Source organism: Palaemon carinicauda, chromosome 35 (genome assembly GCF_036898095.1).
Source record: "Palaemon carinicauda isolate YSFRI2023 chromosome 35, ASM3689809v2, whole genome shotgun sequence".
Lineage (NCBI taxonomy): Eukaryota > Metazoa > Arthropoda > Malacostraca > Decapoda > Palaemonidae > Palaemon > Palaemon carinicauda.
In genome coordinates, this window is record NC_090759.1 from 63,972,097 (window position 1) to 63,999,104 (window position 27,008).

General features: G+C 34.2%; 1 protein-coding gene across 7 annotated transcripts in view; it reads left to right on the forward strand.

Moving 5' to 3' along the window:
* The window catches only part of LOC137627799 (myosin-IIIb-like), a 205,067-nt gene that overhangs the window by 130,388 nt on the left and 47,671 nt on the right, over positions 1-27,008 (forward strand). For 6 of the 7 annotated variants that reach the window (XM_068359153.1, XM_068359152.1, XM_068359157.1 and 3 more), the window contains 17 exons: positions 9,874-10,050; positions 11,588-11,725; positions 12,239-12,403; positions 13,121-13,288; positions 13,596-13,712; positions 14,057-14,269; positions 14,942-15,144; positions 15,468-15,612; positions 17,051-17,240; positions 17,917-18,127; positions 18,542-18,710; positions 18,910-19,036; positions 19,641-19,827; positions 21,960-22,077; positions 22,300-22,476; positions 22,743-22,840; positions 26,586-26,751. In XM_068359153.1, the coding sequence (XP_068215254.1) occupies positions 9,874-10,050; positions 11,588-11,725; positions 12,239-12,403; positions 13,121-13,288; positions 13,596-13,712; positions 14,057-14,269; positions 14,942-15,144; positions 15,468-15,612; positions 17,051-17,240; positions 17,917-18,127; positions 18,542-18,710; positions 18,910-19,036; positions 19,641-19,827; positions 21,960-22,077; positions 22,300-22,476; positions 22,743-22,840; positions 26,586-26,751 (2,769 nt within the window). The remainder of the gene's footprint in view (positions 1-9,873; positions 10,051-11,587; positions 11,726-12,238; positions 12,404-13,120; positions 13,289-13,595; positions 13,713-14,056; positions 14,270-14,941; positions 15,145-15,467; positions 15,613-17,050; positions 17,241-17,916; positions 18,128-18,541; positions 18,711-18,909; positions 19,037-19,640; positions 19,828-21,959; positions 22,078-22,299; positions 22,477-22,742; positions 22,841-26,585; positions 26,752-27,008) is intronic. The other variant, XM_068359154.1, reaches the window with a different exon arrangement.

Here is a 27,008-nt window from a genome sequence, read left to right on the forward strand (position 1 = left end):
TTTTTTTTTTTTTTTTTTTTTTTTTTTTTTTTTTTTTTAATCACAGTCTACAGAGACTGGTTGTTTATAGTGTGTTACATCCAGCATCCTTAGGAATCCATCATTTTCCTCACTATATTACTAAGCTACAACCCTAGTTGGAAAAACAGGATGCTATATGCCCAGGGGTTCCATCAGGAAAAACAGCCCAGTGAGGAAAGGAAACCAGGAAAAATAAAGATTTTAAGAACAGTTACAACATTGAAATTAATATTACCCTCATAAAGTATAAAAACTTTAACAAAACAACAGGAAGAGAAATAAGATAGAATAATGTTCCCGATTGTACCCTCAAGCAAGAGAATACCCCAAGACAGTTGTAGACCATGGCACAGAGGCTGTGGCACTATCCAAGAGCAGAGAACAATGGTTTGATTTTGGAGTGTCCTTCTCCTAGAAGAGCTGCTTACCATACCTAAAGAGTCTCTTGTACCCTTATCAAGAGGAAAGTAGCCACTCAACAATTACAATGCAGTAGTTAACCATAACTTCTCTGACAATCTTCCTACTATGAATCCCAATATCAATGGTTTTATGATTGTGTGTTTAACCATTCTTTCCGATTGTACTGAACAAAATCGCCTTCTTATCCATTTGTCTTCGTACCCAGGTCATCGCTGTCTTTATTACACTTTTTACTGCAGAACACCTTAGTAGATGATGACTGCGTAATTGTTAAGGTTTCCTTTCTTTTATTTGTGTCTTTGACGTTTCCTTGTTTTACACATTTTTAACGAGTCCTTTTCTTGGAACATGCTAGGCTGGTTGTAGGTTTTTTCCAAGGTCTATAGAACTTGGGGTTTTTTATACTTTTGTTAATTTTTATTTTTATATTTACTTATTTTTATATTTGCTTATTTTTTTCATATTGTTAAATATAAATCTTTGTTGGGCCAGTATATTTTCGGAGTTCTAGTTCTATTAAGTTATTCTACGTAAATAATGCTTATAAGTCTTTTTAACCCTAAGACTGCCTTTTACCTTAGTTTTGCCTAGCATGCTTATCCCGCAGGAATATTCTCCAACTTATATAATACCTGTATTTTTGTCTTTCTTCCTTTTGTATCTATTCCTTTATTCAATCCTTTATTCCATATCCTTTAATATCTTGCAATAAAAAATATGGGACACAGGATGTTACATTTAACCCGAACTTTCAGAAGTCATCTACCTGCCAGATTTTTTTTCCATTTCCGGGAAGTTCTTCTTTTTTATCTCACCATTTACTGTCATTTGCTGCATCCTCTCGTGCAAACTTGGTTTTTCACTTGTCATGGAGCTCCGTCTTCTTCTGAGTGATTGCTGGTTCTAAGAACGGATGGAAGATAAGGGTTGGATTGTAGGGTTAACGCTCTGCTCTTTAAAACCACCGAGAGTTTTTTGAAGAAGTGTTTTTTTATACCTTTCTGCAAACACTGTTAGTATCTTTATAGATCTATCGAGACAGTTTATCTGGCTAACTTTATCTTAACTCGGCCATTTAATAAAATAAATAAATAGGGTTAACGCTCTGTCTTCTAAAACATCAAACATTTAGCCTACTGAAGAAGTATCCTTTGGTGTCTTTTCCGCAAACCCTGTTTGTGTCTATGTACGTCTGTTGAGGTAGTTGATCGTACTACTTTTATCCTAATTAGGCCATTTAAAAAAAAAAAATAGTTGAAGAAAAAATTGAGATCTAACTTCGAAAGAGTTGTAGAGTCAGGTTGTGTTTTTTATTCCCTGTTGATTTCTATTTATCTCTCTCTCTCTACACACACACACACACACACACACACACACACACACACACACACACACACACACACACACACACACACACACATATATATATATATATAATATATATATATATATATATATAATATATATATATATATATATATATATATATATATATATATATATATATATATATATATATATATATATATATATATATATATATTTTCAATGAAGCAATGAATCCAGGGATTCAATTTAGAGAACAAATTAGCTCTCTCCTTAGAGGTAATATTTATTATGCACTGCCAAATAGCCTTTCATAAATTTTTAAATTTAAAATAAACGTTCTTCAGGTTATGGGAAATTAGTTGATGAACCATAATTATGTAGGAATTCAACGCAATCACGTATGTAATGAAAGGTAATTTTGCCTTACATTGGGAACAAGACAAGGACTTGTAAGTGAAAGGCAAGGTATTAATCTAATTATAGTTTGGTTATTCATTTATTATCCTCATAACTGTTTTTCAATATTTTTCATTTTCATACTGGATTTCTTTTTGAAAATATTTTTATATAAGTTGCATAAAACGCCCGTCTTAAATTTTGAAAGTATATATGACCGTATTCAATATTCATAAAACCACTGTTAGAAAATGTTTAGCCAGTCATTTCCAGAACTTCCGTATTCAATATTCATAAAACCACTGTTAGAAAATGTTTAGCCAGTCATTTCCAGAACCTCCGTATTCAATATTCATAAAACCACTGTTAGAAAATGTTTAGCCAGTCATTTCCAGAACCTCCGTATTCAATATTCATAAAACCACTGTTAGAAAATGTTTAGCCAGTCATTTCCAGAACCTCCGTATTCAATATTCATAAAACCACTGTTAGAAAATGTTTAGCCAGTCATTTCCAGAACCTCCGTATTCAATATTCATAAAACCACTGTTAGAAAATGTTTAGCCAGTCATTTCCAGAACCTCCGTATTCAATATTCATAAAACCACTGTTAGAAAATGTTTAGCCAGTCATTTCCAGAACCTCCGTATTTAATATTCATAAAACCACTGACAGAAAATGTTTAGCCAGTCATTTGCAGAACCGCCATTGTGTATGTACATGACGTAAAAAGAATTGTGCAGAGAAAAAAAAATGCAAAAAATAAAATCGAAGCAAATTACTGTGATGAGATGTTTAGATGGCATCACGGGTCACGAATCTCACCTCTGAAGCGGGATGATGCTCATCTGTGGTTCATCTTATTGCCATAACGGTGTTCTGGAAGGACATCACCGGGAGTAGGTTTTACAGTAGTTATACAATATTAAATAATTTTTTTCGTCTATTTTCTTTTTATGGGTATTACTCTAGACAATGTGGGCAATTTATTTTTTTCTCTCCATTTGTAATTATATGTTTGGTATAGTTATTTTTTTTATTAATTCACTTAATAAAGGCTATTATCTTTAAATATCACACTCCTAAATCAATTCATTCCTGCTTTTCTTATTATACATAATTATACTAACATCTAATACCCCTTTTAATAAAAATTCGCTTGAAAAGCGAGATATATATTTTCAACTTATAAGAATATATTCTTTCCATATTAGCTTTATCGTTTTCAGTGAATTCTGTGAATTTTAATATTTTATTAGATAAAGGTTTACCGACAAGAAGAAAATATAATGTATTTGAATAAACTTCCAAGTGATGCTGTAAACCTACTCTGTTGGCTTCTGTGCCTCATCATGACAGATCAGCTGATTCTGCTAATTATTTAAGTATTCCATTGACAGTAACGAAACAAAAATAGGTAATGGTGTGATTGTATTCAGCCTTTAAGAGCAGATGTGATTCTTAATTGAATGTTCATAATTAATCCTTGTCTGATGTTTCAATCTCCCTTAAATCAGTCCAATTCCGGGTGGTTCATCATGAACAGTTCATGCAATATTTCATCGATTCCTACTTTTATGCTCTGAAATTAACTTATTTGATTTCACTATTCATATGCATCAAGTGTGTACGAGTATAATCTTCATTAGGTAGTTATGATAATTTCATATGCTATATCAATATTGCTTTTTGAGGGAAATCAAAAGTAATAAAACTGGATCGAATAGATAATTGATTTTTTTTTAAAGAAATAAACACATTTAAAGATATACCATTTAAGCAATCAGGAAAACACTTTAAAATATTTAATTTGTTCTTTTACTTTACATTCCTTGATTTCAAAAGAAAATTTGACATCGTGACAATGTTAGTGATAAAAACTTTTTTTTTTTTTTAGAAAAATATTCATTTATACTAAAACAGTCCTAAGAAAGGAATTTTGAAACGGTTAAGGTAAATATTTGCGAGTGGTAAGATTAATGTACTTTCTCCCCAAGAGAAGTACCTAAGGTACTTAGGTACTTCTTTTTCCCATACCGCCCACAAACCACAAATCAAGTAACCACTTCAAATGACCGTCGGTCTCTGAAATTAAACGTCACTTAGGACTGCTGTCTGCATTCGGTTAACCAATATACGTCTCCAGACGCTTGTATGCTACAGCAAATGAAAATGCACCCAACATCGTGTTTACATCTGTAACGGACCAAGCTTAGTAGAATTATCCTCTCGAAAACTGACAATAAACGAATAATTTTATCCGTGATAACGAGACAGTAATTTAGAAAGGATTCCAAGATCTTTTTTTCCCAGTTTATTCCAGTTGTAGAAAGCTATTTTCCTCTTAAACTCGTTCTTGTGATAGTCGACACACACACACACACACACACACACATATAGGTGCTACTATAGCGTGAGGTCTACCGCCATATGTCGCCTACCCAGGTGGAGGGTGAGGTCTACCGTGTTACCAGCGTCCCAGAGGCCCACACCTAACCATCGAACATGTGAACTGCCCAAATCCATCAAAAACGTGACCTGTCCACGTGACCTATCCACATAAATGGAAGCAAATTGAGCTCTTAAATCAGTTTTTCCCTCGGCCTAAAAGAGATATCAATTAAGCGATCGTGGTTGGACACTAAAACGATGTTTCTGAAGAGAATGCGAGGTGTTGGTCGTCAGCTGTTCCAGTTTCATCTTGATCATTTTTGCTGGAAGGTGATAAGAAAAAATTCCAATGATCTATTTGTGTCATTCTTAGAAGATGTACGAAGTGTGTATCGCTAGATTAACCTGTTTGATGTACGAAGAGTGTATCGCTAGAATAAACGTATGGAAATATATGATAACATGTTTGATGTACGAAGAGTGTATCACTAGAATAAATGTATGGAAATATATGATAACATGTTTGATGTACGAAGAGCGTATCGCTAGAATAAATGTATGGAAATATATAATAACATGTTTATTTTTACCTTTATTCCTTTTTTAATGTAATTAGAAATCCAATTATTTATTTAAGTAATTTCTAAGATATGTTTAAATTAAGTGTTTATTGCTTAAACAAATGTATGAAATGTGTTTTATCTATGAGGGACGAATAACTCAGCAGTAGACCTCACGCTATAGTGCTAACGGGAGGTAGATCTCACGCTATATATATATATATATATATATATATATATATATATATATATATATATATATATATATATATATATATATATATGTGTGTGTGTGTGTGTGTGTGTATATATATATATATATATATATATATATATATATATATATATATATATATATATATATATATATACGTGTATATTCATCTACATCTGTGTATCCAGAATATTCGTGGGAGTCCAAAGCCTCATAGTACCCTCATCTAATAACAAGATTGCTAGAAGTAGTAGCGTTATGCTTTTCCCAACAGGTGTATCCTGTTTGACCATGTTTGGGGAGCCACCATACAGCTACGACCCTTCAACATCACCATAGCACCGGACCATTTTAATTCTTTATTTCTTTTAGTAAAAAAAAACCGCATCCATTTTCTGGCGAGCTGCCACGTTGTCAAGCTACTCAGTACTTTTATAATTTTAATTGAATACTCTTTTATTTTTTATTTTATTTCAGTTTTTATTTTTGTATACATAAATTAAATGTTACCGGCGTCAATGACCGTAGATGTCAGGATGCCTGAAAACTTTAAATCAATCAATCAATCAACCTCTGTCGAATCATGTAACGACCTTCCTGTAGTAATTGCCATAATGATGCTCGTATTCTAAAATAGCGATTAATACTGCCCTAATGTGCAGTACAGTACTCAATTTTCTATTATAGTTTATATATCGCTGTTAGATTCATTGGAAGTTAATACTGCAAGGTAAAGGCTAATGATGACCATTTATTTCCAAATTTTCACTGTATATACAATATACAGTACATATTTCTATACAAATATATATATATATATATATATATATATATATATATATATATATATATATATATATAGATAGATAGATAGATAGATAGATAGATAGATATATTAGAAGTTAACAGGCAATCTCCCTTGAATAATGGAGAATGATTTCCAAGCGAAGGTGATTGGCTTCTATTAATGCGTATTGTACAGACGGGAAACAAGAAAATAAATAACAGCTGGGGGGAATAGGAGGCAACTGATGGATGAAATTACAGATCACGTGACCTTCTGGGTGTTTGGGAGAGTCTGGACAAAGAAGCCAGAATGGGGACGATAGACAATTTTCCACTCAGCAGGAGGAAGTGGCAAGATGGTAACGTCTACAAAGAAGCCATTTAAGAATAGCCTTTCTTTGCTTGACCCCAGGTTACGGTATAGGAGGAAAGATAAACTGTAATCTCTCTCTCTCTCTCTCTCTCTCTCTCTCTCTCTCTCTCTCTCTCTCTCTCTCTCAGGATTCTGAGGAGTGGGGATATAGCGCAAGATTATTTCAGTATTTTGAGCTAAGAGAAATATAATTGTCGGAGGTAATGAATTATGAATATTTTTATTAGACTATTTACGTATACATATGTCCATTCTTGTATCTTCTGTATTTACAAACTGAATATCATATAGGTTTATCCTCTAAATTTGGATGTCACGCTTATAAACAAAATAAAGAAGAATAAAAGATGAATGCCACCCTTCTTCGGTAAGGTCGTTTCCACATCACTGCTGGAGTTAAGAATAGTTCCATACTCTGCTTATAGACTTAGAAAATATCCTTGATATTCTGTTTCCGTATGGGACAACATTTCCTTTGATGACTTTCATATCTGCGTAACTGGAAAACGTTTAACAAAGTGAACGTGCGGGACGTTGGGGAACTAATTAGTTTTGCATTTAGCCATTGTTAAAGTACTACTTTGTTGTTTGGTTCATCAATTTTCTAAGAACGGTTGGCTAAAACTCAGGCAGCCTGTGTACTTATATTTTCTTTTTTTTCTGGTCTTTGTTTGGTATATCTATTCATCTTTTCTTCCATACCCAACTTTAGAACCTTTTTTATAATATTTAAACTGATATAATTCCCAAAATGCTAAATAAAATGCCCATTTACTGTTCCTAATTTTGACTACTTCAAAATATGTACACACTGGTACAATAAAACACTCGTCCAAGTGCAATAGCAAATAACTTTTTCAAAGTTAAGGTTGTCATCCACGAGATATTACATGCAGCTAATTACTGAAATCCAAGTCCTAAACCCTTCTGTACGATGTTCAGACACACAAAAAAGAAAATGGATACTGAACCGTGACATTGTCTTGATTTTGTTGTTATTGAAATGTTTTGTTTCTCAAAACTCTTTGGACAGTATTTCATTTCCTGGCTTTGCTTCTGGATATATATTTTTTATTAATATTCAGCTTAAGAGTTTTGCCTGTTTGTATATTATTAATGCTGTTAAAGATTTAGTATCCAAAATAATAATAAAAAAAAGTATCCAAAATAAAAATTGTCCTCTGTCAGTTTTATATCTATATATTTATATATTATAGCAAGTTAATTAGCGGAAACATAGTTATTTTGACATTTTATACTCTATAAATACACTTTTCACTATCTTATAATCACTGTCCCCACAATATCCAGGATTCAATAAGAAACACTTGATGTAGCATGTGATCCTTAGATCTACAGTATATATCTATTTAGAGTTTATTTTTGGAGCTTGCATTAGGTCCTCTTTTAGCCCAACAAGTGGACCCCTTTTTATGTTAGTTGTTCACTGTTCGTTTTTAATTTAGTGTCCCGTTCGTACTTTTTTTATATTTTACATTTATTTAAATTTTGGGATAACGTATTGCTTAGTCTAGAAGCCATGAGTTTAAATTGTTCCTGTTGCAATTAATTTTCTGGTTTTATATCATTTATATACACACGTTTAGTTAGTTATTTTACATAAAAGAGGAGATTAAGCTAAGCTACAAACCTGGTTAGAAAAGCAAGATGCTATAAGCCCAAGGGCTCCAATAGGGAAAAATTGCCCAGTGGTGAAAGGAAATGAGGAAATAAATAAACTAAGTTAGAAGTAATGAACAATTAAAATATTTTAAGAACTATGACATTAAAATAAATCTTTCATACATAAATATAAAAAACTTTAAAGAAAAAAAAAACAAGAGGAAGAGAAATAAGATAGAATAGTGTGCCCAAGTGCACCCTCAAGCAAGAGAGAACTACCCCAAGACATTGAAAGACCATGTTACAGAGGCTATGGCGTTACCCAAGACTATAGAACAATGGTTTTGATTTTGGAGTATCATTCTCCTAGAAGAGCAGCTTACCATAGCTAAAGAGTCTCTTCCACCCTTACCAAGAGGAAAGTAGACACTGAACAGTTACAGTGCAGTAGATAACCCCTTGAGCAAAGAAGAATTGTTTGGTGATAGTGGTGTTGTCAGGTGTATGAGGACAGAGTTGAATATGTAAATAACAGGCCAGACTATTCGGTATACGTGTAGGTAAAGGGAAAATGAGCCGTAGCCATAGAGAAGGATCCAATGCAGTACTGTCTGACCACTCAAAGGACCCAATAATTCCCTAGCGGTAATATCTTAATGGGTGGCTGGTGCCCTGGCCAACCCATTATTATTATTATTATTATTATTATTATTATTATTATTATTATTAGCTAAGCTACAACCCTAGTTGGAAAGGCAGGATGCTATAAGCCCAGAGGCTCCAACAGGGAAAATAGCCCAGTGAGGAAAGGAAAAATGGAAAATAGAATATTTTAAGAAGAGTAACATTAACTTAAATATCTCTTATGTAAACTATAAAAACTTGAACAAAACAAGAGGAAGAGAAATAAGGGAGAGAATAGTGTGCTCGAGTGTACCCTCAAGCAAGAGAACTCTAACACAAGACCGTGGAAGACCAAGGTACAGAGGCTATGGCACTACCCAAGACTAGAGAATAATGGTTTAATTTTGGAGTGTCCTTTTCCTAGAAGAGCTGCTTACCATAGCTAAAGAGTCTCTTCTACCCTTTCCAAGAAGAAAGTTGCCACTGAACAATTAGTGTAGTAACCCCTTGAGTGAAGAAGAAATATTTGTTGTCAGGTGTATGAGGACAGAGGAGAATATGTAAAGAATAGGCCAGACTATTCAGTGTGGACATGTGTAGGCGAAGGGAAAATGGACCGTAACCAGAGAGAAGGAACCAATGTGGTACCATCTGGCCAGTCAAAATACCCCATAACACTCTAGCGGTAGTATCTCAGCGGGTGGCTGGTGCCCTGGCCAACCTACTACCTACAATATGGGGATATGAATTAAGAGGGCATCTTACATTTTTAGATTTTGTAACATTCTTTGTAGTCTAGGTAAAGAAAAAATATTTCAAGTATTTATTAATGGTTGGTTCTTCTATAGGTACTTTTACATCATAACTTACATATTTTATCTATGATCTGTTGTATTTCGGTATTGTATTTATTCTCTCTATAACAGCTCATATTTTTTTATTATTTTTAACAGGTCAGGTTATATGAATCTTTCTTCATAGTGCATTGCATTATTTTAGTGCTTCTGTTTTTGGTGGTGTTACTAGCAATGCTTTTCCATAATTCCATTGTCAGTTTATATCCATAATCTACCTTGCAATAACTTTTCTCTGGGATCTGTTATATACTTATTCTTTAACTCTCCATTTTACAGGCTATGGTTTACCTACACGGAAATCATTGCATGCACAGAGACATCAAAGGCCACAACATTCTCTTGACGAATCAAGGTGCTATCAAGTTGGTCGACTTTGGCGTGAGCTCTCATCTCTCCTCGACCTGGGGAAGACGTAATACCTCCGTAGGCACGCCATATTGGATGGCCCCAGAGGTAAGACAGTCCGAATGTAAAGAAAAAAGAGAAAAAAAGAGTATTGTCGATAAGGAAGTTGTTTGTTTGTGCAAATGCAAGTAAACATATTTAATCTCATATATATATATATATATATATATATATATATATATATATATATATATATATATATTGTTTATCTAGACTGTTTTTCTTCAAGTGGAATTATTTTCAAATACAAGGTATGACCGGTGCTACTATAGCGTGAGGTCTACCACACTATAGTGTGAGATCTACCTCCCGTTAGTACTATAGCGTGAGGTCTACCGCTGAATTATTCATCCCTCAGAGATAAAACACATTTCATACATTTGTTTAAGCAATACACACTTAATTTACACATATCTTAAAAATGACTTAAATAGATAATTGGATTTCTGATTACATTATAAAAAAAGGAATAGCCTAAAGGTAAAAATAAACATGTTATCATATATTTTCATACATTTATTCTAGCGATACACTCTTCGAACATCAAACATGTTATCATATATTTCCATACATTTATTCTAGCGATACACTTCGTACATCAAACAGGTTATCATATATTTCCATACATTTACTCCAGCGATACACACTTCGTACATCTTCTAAGAATGACACAAATAGATCATTGGAAGTTTTTTTCATCACCTTCCAGCAAAAATGATCAAGATGAGACTGGAACAGCTGACGACCAACACCTCGCATTAATCTCTTCAGAATCATCATTTTAGCGTCCAACCACGATCGCTCAATTGCCTGTGTGTGTGCTCCTGTTGCTGGTGGTTCACTGTAGAATGCTGTTATCTCTTTTAGGCCGAGGGAAAAACTGATTTAGGAGATCCATTTGCTTCCTTTTATATGGGCAGGCCACGTTTTTTATGGATTTGGGCAGTTCATGGTTAGGTGTGGGGCTCTGGGGACGCTGGTCACGCGGTAGACCTCGTCCTCCACCTGGGTAGGCGACATATGGCAGTAGACCTCACACTATAGTAGCACCGTATGACCTTTTAAATGAAAGTTGGAAACTAATATGAAATTCAGCTTACATTTCTATTGAAATGATGTACAGTATCATATTATAAGATTTAAAAGCTAACTATTAGACTGTAGTGTAAGGAGTAAACATTTAAATTGAGGATTTGAATTTTATACACAGTTTTGAACATATGTGGATAAGCGATTATATTATTGAAGTGGAGACAGGATATCTTGAAACTGTTTGTAAGTCTTTAAAAAATGAACTATCTTATAATTGCTTCATTAAAAAACTTGACTGTGTTAAGTAAAACATTGTTAATGAAATAACATTTTGACTATTAAAACAATCACCTGTGATAATCCAATTTATTGTAATTATTTATTTGAATTAAATGTCAGTAGAATGGCCAGTGATGATTTAATGCTTTAATGTTTCTAGTCTGAGAAAAATAAGATGGAAGACAACAGACTTATCTCAAGAAGGATAGATTTTCATTAGATTCTTTGACAACTTAAGCAGAAAGAAAGTAACGCATTCTAACCCCCTTTTCAGGTTATAGCCTGCGAACAGCAGCTCGATTACAGCTATGACGTCCGTTGTGACGTTTGGTCCCTGGGAATCACAGCCATTGAACTGGCCGATGGAGAACCTCCTCTTTCAGAGATCCATCCCATGAGGGCACTTTTTCAGGTACTGTAGATTTGTTTAATCCCAGTGTGTAAGTATTTTAAAGTGAACAAAGGAAGGAATAAGCTAAGGCAAAAGAAATTGGCGTAAAATTCGCGTGACACTGCGAGGGTGGCAAATAATAATTAATGCACATCACATGCTAGTCTCATTAGTATTTGTCAAAAAAATGTGCATATAGAGGGAATGTTTGCTTGTAGACTGATACAATACTCGTGAACTGATTTGAATTTTTATGCTTTATTCTGATTTGCTTGTTTCCAGAATCGCTTGTAAACGGAGGTACTACTGTAGACTGCCTAGATTTATTTATTTATTTTTTTCTTTTTCTTTTTTTGCAAACGAATGGGTGAATTTGTGTTTGTCAATTTAGTCTTTGTTGATTTGCTTGTTTGCGAGTTGTTTTTCCTTATTTATGAATCTTGTTTCCTCTGCAGATTTATTTTTGTTTTATTTTTTTCCATTTGTTATGTACACGTTTGTATATACAATTTCAATTATTGTATATTTTTACAGATTCCAAGAAATCCTCCACCGCAGCTGGATCGACCTGTCGAGTGGACAATGGATTTCAATGACTTCATCTCTGAATGTTTGGTGAAGGACTTTGAGCAGAGACCCATAGCCAAAGAACTTCTACAACATCCTTTTATCAAGAATGTTCCCAACAACCCTGAGGAGGTATTATTTGTGCCTTAATTTATTTCACCTTAAATAATTTGAAGGCTTGGATAATGGAGGTTTTTAACATGTCGATTCAATATTTAAATGTCTTCAAAATAATTAACACCTTGGTAGGTTGTTTACAAATTTCACACAAATTTGATTAAAAGATCAGCCAGTAGCCTAACTTTGCAAATATTGTACATATTCACAATAATGCCTTTTGCACTCAAGTTTCCAATGGAAATATCATCACCCTCTGGTGCGTGCCAAGTGATCAATCGTACCATATAAAGGAGTCCATTACACACAAGCCTACTGTCTCCTGAAACTAATTGCTTGGAAAGAGGAGTCTTGGAATCCCTTCAAGTGTGGTCATACTCTAGTCAGCAGACTGGTCTTTCACTCTACAGTATTTGTTTTTTGAAGCATTTACATAAATTTCAGTATTGCTGTAATCATTGAGGCACACTAAGGAGAATTCCTAAAAGATAAAGCCAGTAGTTTAATCATAAAAATTTTTTCATACATAGTTGATCCAACCATGATAAACGACTGAAGACTTCAAGAGAATTGCAATTTTATTATTGCATTTTATCTCTAATTGTATGTAAAGGGAACTTATTAACCACAAGTATCTCAACTTAACAAGAGCACCATAGTTTCTCTTCTATTAGTTCCCATCTCCATCTATGTATTAGAAATGAAAGTCTTTAGCTAAATTCCACTCCACAGATTCGCAGAGGCCTAGTGTTACTTCAGAATGATCTTCGCAAACACAATCAACTCATCCAGAAACATCCTGAAGCTACTATTAAAGGCGGTGCCCTCAAGGCAGATCGTAAGACAAAGAGAACCCCATTATGGATGGATGACCTTGCTTGTCTGGAAAAGCTTTCCGAGGTCAGTTTTCATTAAGAAATTGCTTAGAAATTTTTTACATTTTTTTTTTATTGAGAATAGTTTTATGATCAAGCCAAATTAATTAAATAATTTTAATGCTGTATCAGATATATTAGGAACATTTTATTAATTGCAAGAGATAATGTTTTGTAGATGTGTAGCAAAATAATGCTGTACTAGGTTTGTAATTATAAGTACCCAGTATTTAATATTAAGTAAAAATGAATATCATTGTTTTAAGAAATACTACACCACATTTTTCTGAACTACAACCTAATAAGATAATTATACTTTTCTTTTGTTCCAGGATGTCATTGTCGATCATCTCTGCCGAAGATACAAGATTGATCAGATCTACACATACATGGGAGATATCCTTATTGCTGTCAATCCCTTTAAAGAACTGGGTGTTTATGGGGACAAGGTAATCTGGAAAACTTTCTTTTACTTTTAATTTTGGAAATTTTATTATTATAGTATGGTAGAATTTTGTAAAGTAAATTTATTTTCAATTTCTGTATTCTATAAATTTTATTAGTTAAGATTTAAAATCAGCAGTTGTCCCGAAGAAACTAGGATTTGATATAAAAAGAGCTATTTTTAGATGACCCGGAAATGAGTCAATAATATGCAACAAATTCATGTTTGAGTAGGACGCGTAAGATTACTCAAGATGAAATTTTTTGGGGGGATAAAACCATATATTTTAAAGTTTATTACCATATAAAAGTTGTCATCAAATGAATTTACGCCAACTTTTTACTTTAGGAATCTCACTTGTTCCGAGGCATGGTAAAAAGTGAGAACCCACCCCATATCTTTGCAATGGCCGACAATGCATACCACAACATGCTTCACCATAAGATGCCGCAGTGTATCGTGATCTCTGGAGAATCGGGTGCTGGAAAGACAGAGAGTGCCAATTTCCTGCTGAAGCACCTCGTCACATTAGGCAAGGTAAATCGACTGGATGTGACACAAGTAAGTCGTTTATGATTGGCAGTGCAAATCGGAACAAAATGCCTGAAATCCTGCCTCGCCTGCCAAAGCTGCGTCCAGTGATGTAATGAGCTTTCAATGTTTTGCACTCATGAATAGTGCTAAGAGAGCTTCTTGCTTTATGCTTCATGCAAAGAAGTTTTCCAACTTTTTGTATATTTCCTCTGAATTTTTACCCACATTACATACATGAGAAACATGTATGAGAAAAAAGTTAAAGTATATGTTAATATTTAAAAAAAAAAATTGTTAGAGTGGCTCAAATCACTATGATAATCTGCCTTGACTTTGAGCTTGCTACATTTTCATGATGATGAATAAAGAAGTACAGAATCTTCTAAATTAGTTGTGCAGTACTGTATGTATGATTTTTGCATGTACTGTACTTGAAAATTTTTAACTACAGTACAGTATATATAAAACAATATTATTTCTATGCTACAAACATTTTCAGACCTATATCTTTTTTATTGCAATTTCCAAATTGTGGTTATTAGGAGATTTATTTGGTTAAAAGACTGGGATACTTTGGAATTGCTTACCTTTTCATTTGAGTGACATTCCTCATTATTTTAAATCATATAGGCTATAATTCATAATACTATACTATCTCTATGCCATATTTATTCAACTATAAAGTGATTTTCTTTCCAGGCACCAAACAGAAACCTTGAAGACAAGATCTTGCAAGTGAATCCAATCATGGAAGCATTTGGAAATGCCAAAACTGGAATCAATGATAATTCATCCCGGTTCGGAAAATACTTGGAACTGTCCTACACTCGTCAGGGAAAAGTTACGGGTGCCAAGATTTCTGTCTATCTCCTAGAGCAGTCTAGAGTTGTTCACCACCAAAAGTAAGTTCAACTATTTAGAAGAGTTTATCATGTCCCATAAGACAGAATAATAGATTAGAATGAGTAGGTCTTTGGTTAGTACAGTATATTTGAATTTGTACTGTACGGTATTAGTGTTTTAAGGACGTATTTCATTAAGGTAATGAAAATTATGAATAATTTCTTATATTTTTCAATAAGTATTTTTATTTTATTATGGCATATTTGATACCTTTTAGTCATAATCCATAATTTTGATGGCTTTTCTTAAATAAAATACTGTATGACAGTCAAATGGGTTAATCAGAAAAATTGTGATATGTGGAAATGTCCTGTGTTTCCAGAGGTGAGCAGAGTTTCCACATCTTTTATTATATGCATGATGGCCTTGAAGATGAAGATAAACTGATGCAATATTGTCTGGACAAAAGCAAGCGCGATAAGCATCGCTATTTGGCAGGAACTAACTGGAGTAAGACGGGAAGTGAGGTGAGAAAAGAAGTTATTATTCCTGAAACCAAATTTTTTATGGTTGTTATTGATTTTTTTTTATTTGTAGTATACTTTACTTTTATATACAGTATTGGATTTAGGACCTCAGTATGGGTAATTGCTGATAAGTTACACCAGTTGTTGTTTTTGGCCTAATTGTAGCCTATTGTCATTGAATTGCAAGACTAAAGTGTGTTACAAATTTCATGAACATTAGTTTTTATAAGGAAATCTAGGTTATTTATCTTTCAGCTGCCCTCTTTAGTCTGGCCTTGAGATTAACATGAGTCTCAATTTTTAGGAGAGATTTATGATCAATATCTTCATTATTATATGAGATTTTAATCTACAGTACAGTAGTACATCAGTTAACTAGTTTAATTCATTCTGGGAATTTGCTCGCAACCAAAAATGATCTTGTCATAAAATTATTTTTCCTATAAGAAAAAAAAGAAATTCACTCAAGGCATTCCACTCGTCCATAAATACACGTACGGTATACTGTATACTCCTTTTTAAAGGTTTTTCATGATAATTGCAGGAAAAATTATAATGCCTAACATCAGAAATTAATACTAAATAATTCACAACAAAAAGTAGAAATGTTGATGAATTAACTTTTCATTTTACATTCGAGGAAAGTCGTGGCTGGCATGAAGGAGACGAGAGAGGAGGAATAGGGGGTTAGCGCTTGTACGATGAATGTTCCTCTGAGAACTTCTAGTAAAATATCGGGAGTTCTCTCTTTTCAATGTCACTCACTATCACCAATTGAATCACTTAATTTATTTTTATAGACACACTTAATTTCAGTTATCACAAGGCACCTATCTAGAGACAACTGCTTTTTCCATATTTTTTTTTTAGATAGGCGGGAAAATGAGACATTGCATTGTGGTAAATAGATTCAGTTATTTCACTTGTAGGACGATGTAATGTTCGTAACCCAGGTCAAGTTTGTATGCAAGTATCTTGATTGAATCATACTCAAAATTACTATAACCCAAGGCCCTTCTGTAAATATTTTAGATTACCGGTATTATTCAAGTAAATGAATGTCAAATTCTTTGAAAGCTAAGGGTTTGATAAATGTAGCACTGAAGAATAATTTGTTGTAATTAAAATTTCATGTTCCCAGTAGTCACTAAAACAAAAGATTTTGAGCCTGACCTTACTGAAATTTGTAACAGATGCCAAGAGTCTAGTTTGAATATCTATAACCCATTGATGCCCATGAAGTCAGTGAGGTGAGCGAGTTAACTTTTAATAGCCCTTTATAATGATCAAGTGATATTAGAATTTTCATACAAAGAAGAAACTTTACATTCTAGCTTAAGTGACATTTGGTAACAGTGAGGCAAAGAAGCTATGAAATCTGTTGAGAGATTTGATATTGTTATGCATAGGATATCTAATTCATCTTTCACCATTTCAGTACAATGTCCAGCAGTTCCAGAAGGTTGTTGAAGGGCTGAAGTCTTTAGGTTTCAAAGATGATGAACTGGATTCTGTCTATAGGATTCTTGCTGCCGTGATAAATTTAGGAGATGTTGACTTTTATCAGACAATTGATAAAGATAACATGGAACAAGCGGCTGTTAAAAATGTAGAACAGATCAAAATTGGTAAGGATATTTTAATACTTCTTTTTTATCTTATCATTCAGTGATGACTTTGTATGAACACAATCCTTTCAATTTTTACTGTAGAGGGGTAGTGAGTACTCTGCGTACCTTATGGTGAACTGTAATCGTTACTAAAGTGTCTTTTTAGTTCACCTTCAGTCCCTAGTTGCACTAACTTGTTAACCTTCTATTAGACCTCTGTTTCTGCTGTCTTTCTTCTGTATTGCTGTCAAAACTATATTAAATTTACCTTTGATGTGACTACCGTAGTTGCACCCTGGCGTTGAATGGCCACCCTAGGTCTAGTACATACATACATTTACCAAGGCACTTCCCCCAATTTTGGGGGGTAGCCGACATCAACAAATGAAACAAAAACCAAAAAGGGGACCTCTACTCTCTATGTTCCTCCCAGGTCTACTAGGTCTAGTACCCAGCTAATAAATCTTAGTGCATTATAGTTTCTATAGTTATATTTTCTATTGGCATTTCTATATACCAACACATCTTTAGTCATAATACTATGGTACTTGTTAATACTGTGCATTACTGTCTTTGCTTAATTATGTTGTGAATCATTAATCTATCTTCGACTGTAAAACCCATGTCCCCTTTAAAATTGTCTTAAGACTAAGAAATTCAGTGATGACTAATTTCTTTCATCACTTCTTTCCAGTTTCCGAGCTCTTGGGAATCGACCCGACAGATCTTGCAGAGGCACTAACGTCAAACAGCGTTGTTACGAAAGGTGAAATCATCACAAGAAACAACACTGTGGAGGAGGCCAACTCCACAAGAGATGCAATGGCAAAGGCCATGTATGGGAGACTTTTTGACTGGATTGTCAACAACATTAACAGACTTCTCTCATTCTGCAGGATGGTCTAGTAAGGCTGACTTTGTAACATTACTTTTTATTACTACTGAAGCATTATCTCATGTTGCTTGTATCTACATCAAGATTTATTAACATCCTAGTAATTGAACATATTTTTAATAGCTAAATTTATTAAAAAGTATTATTTTTTTAAATACATTGATACAAATTAAGAATTTTTGTCTTGTAGATGTTATTGTATTCTGACAAGCATGTAACTGTAAATCACTTTTAACACTTATCTTGAACATTAAATCAGATCACCTTATTTTAATAAGTGTATTTTACAAAGTAAATCAAGAAATACTTTACAGTAATATATAATTTTCAATATAGTACTATACTATACATAAGTTAACCTGCAAAATAATTCGGAATTGTTTTGGAAAAGAAGATATAAAAATTTGTAATAATATTTTTCTAGTGGTGATCATCTAGCTGTTGGTCTTCTGGACATCTTTGGCTTTGAAAACTTTGAGAATAATTCTTTTGAGCAACTTTGCATCAACATTGCCAATGAACAGATCCAGTACTTCTTCAACCAACACATTTTCACTTGGGAACAACAGGAATATATGTCAGAAGGAATTGAGGTTAGAGTAATTTTCAATATATTTAGATTTTAAAGGTTTAATGCAATTTATTTTATATAGCATGTGCTTGAATCAATAACTTTTTATATCTGTTAATCTCATTCTTTAACAAAGTTACATATTGATTTGCAACTAATATTGACTAGAATGGCCAGAAAATAATCAGCAGGAGCTACTATATTTAATGTTTCTCCAACAGGTTGATATAGTAGAGTTTGCTGACAACCGTCCAGTGTTGGACATGTTCTTAGCCAAACCCATGGGTCTTCTGGCACTCTTAGATGAGGAGAGTCGGTTCCCAAAAGCAAGTGATCAGTCTCTTGTAGGTATGTAATCATAAATTATGTTGTATTGTCCCTCTGCTTGGTCAGTTTAACCAAAATGTCTTATATGTTCTTTTCTTATAAAAAGCTCTCAACCACAAATATTATCATATCTAAAAACACTCCATAATTGATTGAATGTTGGTTGTTTTCATTTTAATGATAATTCAGTATACCTTGCATAGTACTGTAGTATGTATTTATCTCTAGTTTTACAAAAAAATTTACTATGACACAATAGATTATATGCTGTAAGATAAATCACCATCTGGGACAAACCAAAGATGTATTCTTGAATATGCTTTAGTTTCTTCTCATTCTTCCCAAAATGTTGGAGATTTACACACTTTGAAAGGGTCAAACTATCTTCATCTCTAAACTATGACCTGATAACCATACCTACTATACTCGAGATGCTTTATAATCAATTAAAAAAGGTTTTTGTCAAAAGTATTTGAGCTGTGTTAGAGAAAACAGACTCATTTAGAACTTAGAAAATAATAATTGCAGAATGAATAATGACATGACTTGCTTTTAACTTTATAAGAAATACTGTAGACCTACATCAAGGAATTTATTGAAAGATAACTTTAAATATCATTGACAGATAAATTTCATAGCAACATCAAGTCTCAGTACTACATGAAACCAAAGGCCCAAGGACTTGACTTTGGGATCAGACACTTTGCTGGAAAAGTTAATTATGATGTTTCAAACTTCTTGGAAAAGAATAAAAACTTCCTTCCGACAGAAGTAATTCAACTATTCAGACAAAGCTCCCATGATGTCATTCGGTGAGTATTTAAAACGTGGCCACCAATTTAGTCATCTTGCCATTTGCTTGCTATTTTTTATTGCATATCTCACCAGGGGATAGATACTTTTCAGTTGGAGGTATGCTAAATATTGAGTTTTTTTTTTTTTTTTTGTGGTGATATCACTATTCATGTAGATTAGTCTAATATTTTCCTTTTAATTAGCAAGAAAATAATTTTTAATAAGCTGTTGATATCTCTACTATACTTGGACATTAGCCCGTTCTGAATATACAGTTCAGCTTAGCATTTCCTGAGACTGCAGTTTGTGTTTAGATGGAAAATAGTGTTTTATTTGAATAGTTTTGTTATACAGTACAGGGTAATTTTGCAAAATATTGAAATCCCACATTATTCCTTATTTAATCAAAGCCTCCTCAGTCATATTTATGCCCATATTCCTGGTATTGAATTTTGCAAGATCCAACAGTCTTTTATTTAATAGACAATTGAAAAAGAATGACCGTCTCATGACAGGTATGCCATTTAAACATTTAAGTGCTCATTAATCACCTTTCTCCATTTTTGTGAGGTAGGAGCTCTTTTAGCAGATAACCAAAATTCTCTGCTTTTTTCCACTCCAGCACCATCATTTTCCTGCATTATTTAACTATTACTTATTATTCATTTGATGAATTATTCATTCTTTTGCTGGCTATTTTCATTCCTTTCCTTTTTTAAGAGATAAGGTGTGATTTCTAAATTTTTATAGATTCCTTCAACGTCCTTTGCTTACCTCGGACTCGTAAGCTTTGTTGGTGATGGTATAGTTTTACCAGTTATACATTTATTCCATCTTGAGGCTTGTGCTTCTTTGCATTCCTTTGTGGTACTCACTTTTTAAAAGATCATGTTTGTTTTCATTAAAGTTCAGTTATTAGTTTCCATTCTTGCTCTTGACAATTGGGGTGTTCAAAGATATTTTTTTGTTTCTGCCAACCTGCTCCATTAGTTACTTTACTGTGTAGCAAAATCCCTTTTGCAGGGAGACATCAGGAAGTGGAACTTCCAAATGTCATCCTTTCATGCCTAGAATGTAAACTTTTGGGAGTCATTCAATCCATTCATGAGAAAGTGTCTTCACTTTAGCTTGAAGAGTATTTCAATTTTGAGTCCTAAATTTTGGACTGTCTATCAGGTAAGATCGAATCCATACTTTAGCATCAATGACAGCATTAGTGCATTGGAATGGTATAAAACTTTGGAGGTACCTGGACCACTAGTTAAATGTAATGAGGTCAGAACTTCATTAAGTTCTGGCCCTGATGAGTCAGGTTTGTCAGGATTTGGAACTGTATGTCAACTGGGATATGTTGACCCTTGTTCCTATAGTGAGAGCTACATTTCTCATTTGAAACAATGGTACCAAAGCACCTATGGTTATCCTGACATACAACAGAATCAAGATATTGTCCACATTGACACAACAATTTGATGCAGTTCAGAACCTTCTACTAAGTTATAAACATTGATGATCAAAGAGAGAGAATTCCACAGTCAATAGTCTCTTTCTCATATGAATGGTGACTTTTTATGGCTCTATCCAGATGATACTGATGCAGTATAAGTGGCTTTTGTTTTGCTATAGAGTTCATTGTCTTTAGACATTGCAATTCATAATGCTGTAGTATCTTGAAGTGCTCATCTGAACTTTATATATGTATATATATTCTGATATTATTCAGACAGTCTGTTCTCCCACTTGATGAGGGATTTGGGTATATACTGTATGGATAATGAGGCTGGGATGAAGAAAACTGTGTTTTTGTAGTATACATGGCTTCACATAAACCCATTAATCATATATCATGTTACATCCTCCCCTTCCTACTATTTTTGTAACTCCATTTTCTAAACATGAAATATAAAAGTGATTGAACGGTAGGTAAGAGTTTAGATGGTGCATGTGACATGAGACCACAATTAAATAATTATAAAATTTAAAAATTTGGATGTAATTAAAGAACAAATTTTGTTCAGTTTATACAGGCAATAGAATTCACATTAAAAATAAATTTGATAAAAAAAGATGATATTCGGGCATTACAGAAATTAGTTTTAGTTATTCCTATTAGGCTAAATGTTTATATCCATTTCCATTTCTTTTTCAGGTTCCTTTTCCAGTGCCCTCTAACAAAGACAGGTAACCTATATTATGCAACACCCAGATCCTCTCCTCGTGGCACTCTTAACAAGCAAACACCCTCAAGACTCGGAGGTAGCACCAAGGTTAGGACACAGCTTCTATGAAAAAGATTTATTATTAATCAGGTTTAATTCTAAAAGATTATCTTAAAAAATTATTTTGTAGCAAGTGCTTAAGAATACAATGTGGTTTGATATGTTGTTTCTGCCATTCCATATTGCCTTTTTCGACGAAAGAACAAGCAAGTAAATTGTTAGACTGTACAGAAACATTTTTTCTTATATCACTGGAATTAATTTCCTCAGACCCAATATGACAGCCGTGGTTTGGCCTCCCAAACGAAGGCTCAGCAGACAGTGGCCACCTACTTCAGATACTCTCTCATGGATCTCCTTCAAAAGATGGTCAATGGTACACCACACTTCGTTAGGTGCATCAAGCCCAATGATGAAAAGCGGCCAGATAACTTTGATACGAAAAAGGTAAATTGAGATTCAGCGTATTTGTATACAGTATTTAGTTTTTATTTGATGACAGACATTTATGAAATTAAAATGATCCTAAATTATACTGTTACAGCATAACTACTATTGGATTATGTGATTTGGCAATTTTATTTATTGATATCATTAGTAAATTTTTTACAAAGGTGGTTATGAAATTCAGTACTATTTCCATGTTCAACCTGAAAAGTTTTTATTCTTATTATGTTCCTTGTGGGAGAATGATAGATATTCTTTCCTTGTAGGTTCAACGGCAATTAAGATATGCTGGAGTGATGGAAACAGTAAGGATTCGGCAACATGGTTTCTCTCACCGAATAACATTTGCTGATTTCTTACGCAGGTAAATAATTTTTAAGTTTTTCAATAATTTTACATTATTTTTTTCTTAGATGCTTGTAAAAATTTATTTTCCTTTTTATTATTAGTAGTCCATCATGTTGTTTGATCAAGAGGAGCAAGTCAGAAATATCATAATTTGGAAATAGTTCTGTTATGAAGTGATAATTTTATGAAACATTTAAGGATGTGTAAATTGTGTACTTGTGATTTTTTCAAATACAGTATCCTTACATTCCATATTAAACTATGCTACTTTAAAATAAAAAAATTTTAATTTGACTTATATAAGGGATTATGACAAAGGAAAAATCTATTTCTGGGCGAGGGACCTGTGTTGCCCAGTGAAATGCTCCTCTAGCACCATTTCTAAGGCATAGTTATTGCTGAATACCAGAGAAAAAGAGATGCATGGAATGCCAGGAATAAACCTAGTTCGCTCACTCATTGAGTGTCGGTATAGAAAACTGGGGCGTGATTGAACCACGACCATAGATCCATCACCAATTAGACCTCTCCTTCATCAACATACTCTCTCTCTATCCCCACATCTCCCCACCCCCCATCCTCATTCCTCCCAGCACCCGAAGCTTGGACCAACCAGGGTGAGGGAAAAAAGGGAAAAGGGTGGGTTCACTGGGCGACACAGGTTCCTCACCCAAAAATACATTTTTCCTTCGTCAAAATCCATTTTCTGGGCTCGACCTGTGTTGCTATGTGAAATTATAACAGAGAAATGGTACAAGCTTGGGAAGGGTTAAACACAAGAGACTAAAACTAAAAACATGTAATGCAAAAAGAGAGTTTAATAGTACAAAAATATTTACAAATATAAAACATAAGATATACAAAACAAACATAAACTGGGAAAACACTCAAAATGAAAAAGCGAATACAACCAAGTAAAAATACAAATTCCAAGCAAACACTGTAACCTGAGGTAAGGGATTGCACATAAAAAGTACAACAAGAACGGTAGGGGGAGTAGGCAAGGCAGGCTAAATACGCTCCTTATGAGGAGACAAGATAAGAAAAGAAAGGGGAAAAGAAAAGAGGGGACCTATTTACAATGGTTCGTCTCTACCCGGAGGAATAATACATCCAGCCGCCACTGTCGCAAATTTAAGGGCCTCCAAGGATTTTAAATAGTGACGCTTAAAGATTGTAGGAGATTTCCACCCGGTGTACCTTTTCAAATTTTCAAAACTCATGTTATGGAAATAATTAACTGACGTTGCCACAGCTCGGACATCATGGGCATGAGGAACCGAGAGAGGATTGGCCTGTTTAATAAAATAAAGCATTTGTTGTCGAATTCCCTTTAGGGAAAGAGTTCCGCCACGCTCCCGAATAAACAAAGGGCCTGAAGATGTAGAAGAAGTTCTACGCAAATAACCTTTGAGAGTGTAGACAGGACACAGGGAAAGATCCTGAGGAAGTGGAACAATTCTCCACAGAGTCCATCTGGACTGGGGATCTTCATTCTTAGCTAAGAACCGTCTATCCGGCGAGAGTAAGACCTCCCCAGACGGAAGAAATTCAATGTGACCCGGATCTCTGGATAAGGCTGACAGCTCAGATATTCTAGCACCGGAAGCCAAACTCAACAAAAATAACTTTTTCCTAAGGATTGTTATGTAAGAGCAAGAATCATTATCAGTATCAGAAGCCAGCCTAAGGACATCATTGAGAAACCACAAAACCGCAGCAGGTCGAGTTGCTGGTTTCAATCTAGCACAAGCTTTGGGAATGGATGTAAAGTACAAATCCGAAAGATCAATATTGAACCCGGATTGGAATTTTCAAGGCGGACTTAATCGTGGTAATAGTCCTTGCAGCTAAACCCCCTTCAAACAATGTTCGAAAAAAGGTAACTGCAAGATTGGGAGTCATCGTTCTAACATCCGAATCCCTCAGGAACTTGGCCAATTTCCGAACAGCAGAATCATACTGCCGTAGAGTAGAATCCCTCTTATCCGATTCCAGGAACAAAGTGTTAATAGGATCGTTAGCAGCATCCTTCTGAGCAGCAAATTTCATGAAGTCCACAAAGTTAGGGCACTCAGAATTCCTGAGGAAGCTGACACACTGCGAGATTGTACTGTCTGAGACAGCAACGGGTTGGGAAGCCTTCGAGGCTGGAGACCCAGCTCCGCTAGGAGAGGAAACTAATTGCTGTTCGGCCAGTTGGGGGCCACAAGGGCTACTTGACCGTGGAAAGACCGAAGCCTGTCCAGAACTCGCATCAACATGTTGACCAGAGGAAAAGGGTAGATCCTGTGCCAGGTGTTCCAGTCGAGAGACATGGCGTCCGTGGCATAGGCCTGAGGGTCCAGGTTGGGGGCTACGTAACACCGGAGAATGCTACAAGCCCGAGGGCTCCAACGGGAAAAGCATCTCGAGGTGGAAGGGAAATATATAAGTAAAAAATACACTATAGATGAGAAACACTCTAATAAAAGAATTATAAAACAAAGTGAGCCATGTGCGTAGTCGGATGGAGTTGCGTGAAGGGCGAGGGATGTGGAGGACGGGGAGGGGGAAAGCACAACCTGGGCGGCATTATGAATAAAAAGCGTAATAATAAATGAAAAGGAATTAGGATAATATTAATTATAAAAAAACTGTAATATGAATGACTGAATGTTAGAAGGGATAAGCAGAGATAATTGGTTATAAATTGTAGATGGAGAATAAGAGTGTGGTGAAGGGGTTGGAGAGGAATTCTGTGATATGTGGAGAAGTGGAACCAGTGGGGAATCGGTCTATAACCAGATGCCCTTCCTTATTCGGTCATTGTTCACTGCATTGATTATATATTGGATGGTACAACCTGGAAAGATCTGGATGAAAAGGATTGTCAGAAATATGAAAAAAACTTATGCAACATGCACCTAGAACTGAATGACAGTGCCAGTGATTGCTATCTAGATCATGGATAAGGAATATAATAGACAAAGTTTTTATCTAACAAAGAAAAATAATCAGCAGCTGAAAATTATACAGAACAATATTAAAAAAATGGTAGAAATAAAAGAATTAAAAAATTTCCTTCAGAAAGATTGATTATAAAATGTCTCAAAAGATTCCTCAGTATACCAGTATTTTGTGCAATTGTAGGAAAACCTGACAGGAAATTTTTCAAAAGTAAACATGCAATCAAGAACCATTCGTAGAATTTTGGATGGATTTTATGCTGTGAAAAAAGACATTGTCATACCATGAGTTTTTCTTGGGTTCTACTTCATCCCCCATAATTTGCACCATGCATTAATTTTAGCTAAATCTATAATAAGGGATTCAACCACACAGTTCTACATTCAAGATGAAATTTTTGTTAAAAAAGCATAATTTTCATGCATAAAAATTTTGTTTTTGGGGGCTAAACTCATATCTTGTGTATAAAGTATAATGTGAAAAGTGATGGGGCAAGAACACTACCCAGAGGTATAAGAATTCAATATACCTTTGAATTCCTGCATGGTAGGGCTTCACTTATGTAAAGCATTTTTACTTTTATCTTGTAATTGATCAGGGGAAACCTCAGAATTGAAAAAAAAAATCTTTATAAAAAACCAAAATAGGGTTAGATATTTCTTAATTTTCTTTGTACAGTACACTGTTTCTTGGATGTGATGCAGTACTATACTGTAATATGGATCATATGTTTCCATGCAAGTTGAGTTTTCTTGAATAAAACTAAACTAAATAGAGTTCTTTAACACAAGAATTTTTACTTTCGTCTTCAGATATTGCTTCTTAGCCTTCAACTTTGATGAAAGGGTGACTGCCTCTAGGGAGAACTGCCGTTTGCTTCTTCTCCGGCTAAAAATGGATGGCTGGGCATTGGGTAAAACTAAGGTTTTCCTTAAGTATTACCACGTTGAATTCTTGGCTAAGATGTATGAGAAACAGGTAAGTTTGAATTATGATCTGTGTTTTGAATGAATTTTCATATTTTGTCTTCTAGTGTATTTTATATTCATGCTGTTTGAACTGGATAAATGCAGGACATTTAAAAGCCCAGAGCTTAGGAATTCGCTCCAAGAAGATTCAACATCATATTCTGTTAATTATTGTAAGTTTTTTTTTTTTTTTGTGTGTGACAGTGATAACTGTATTTGCTAGTGAGAATGAACTTAAACTCTATCCTGGACCGAAATCCATGTTGA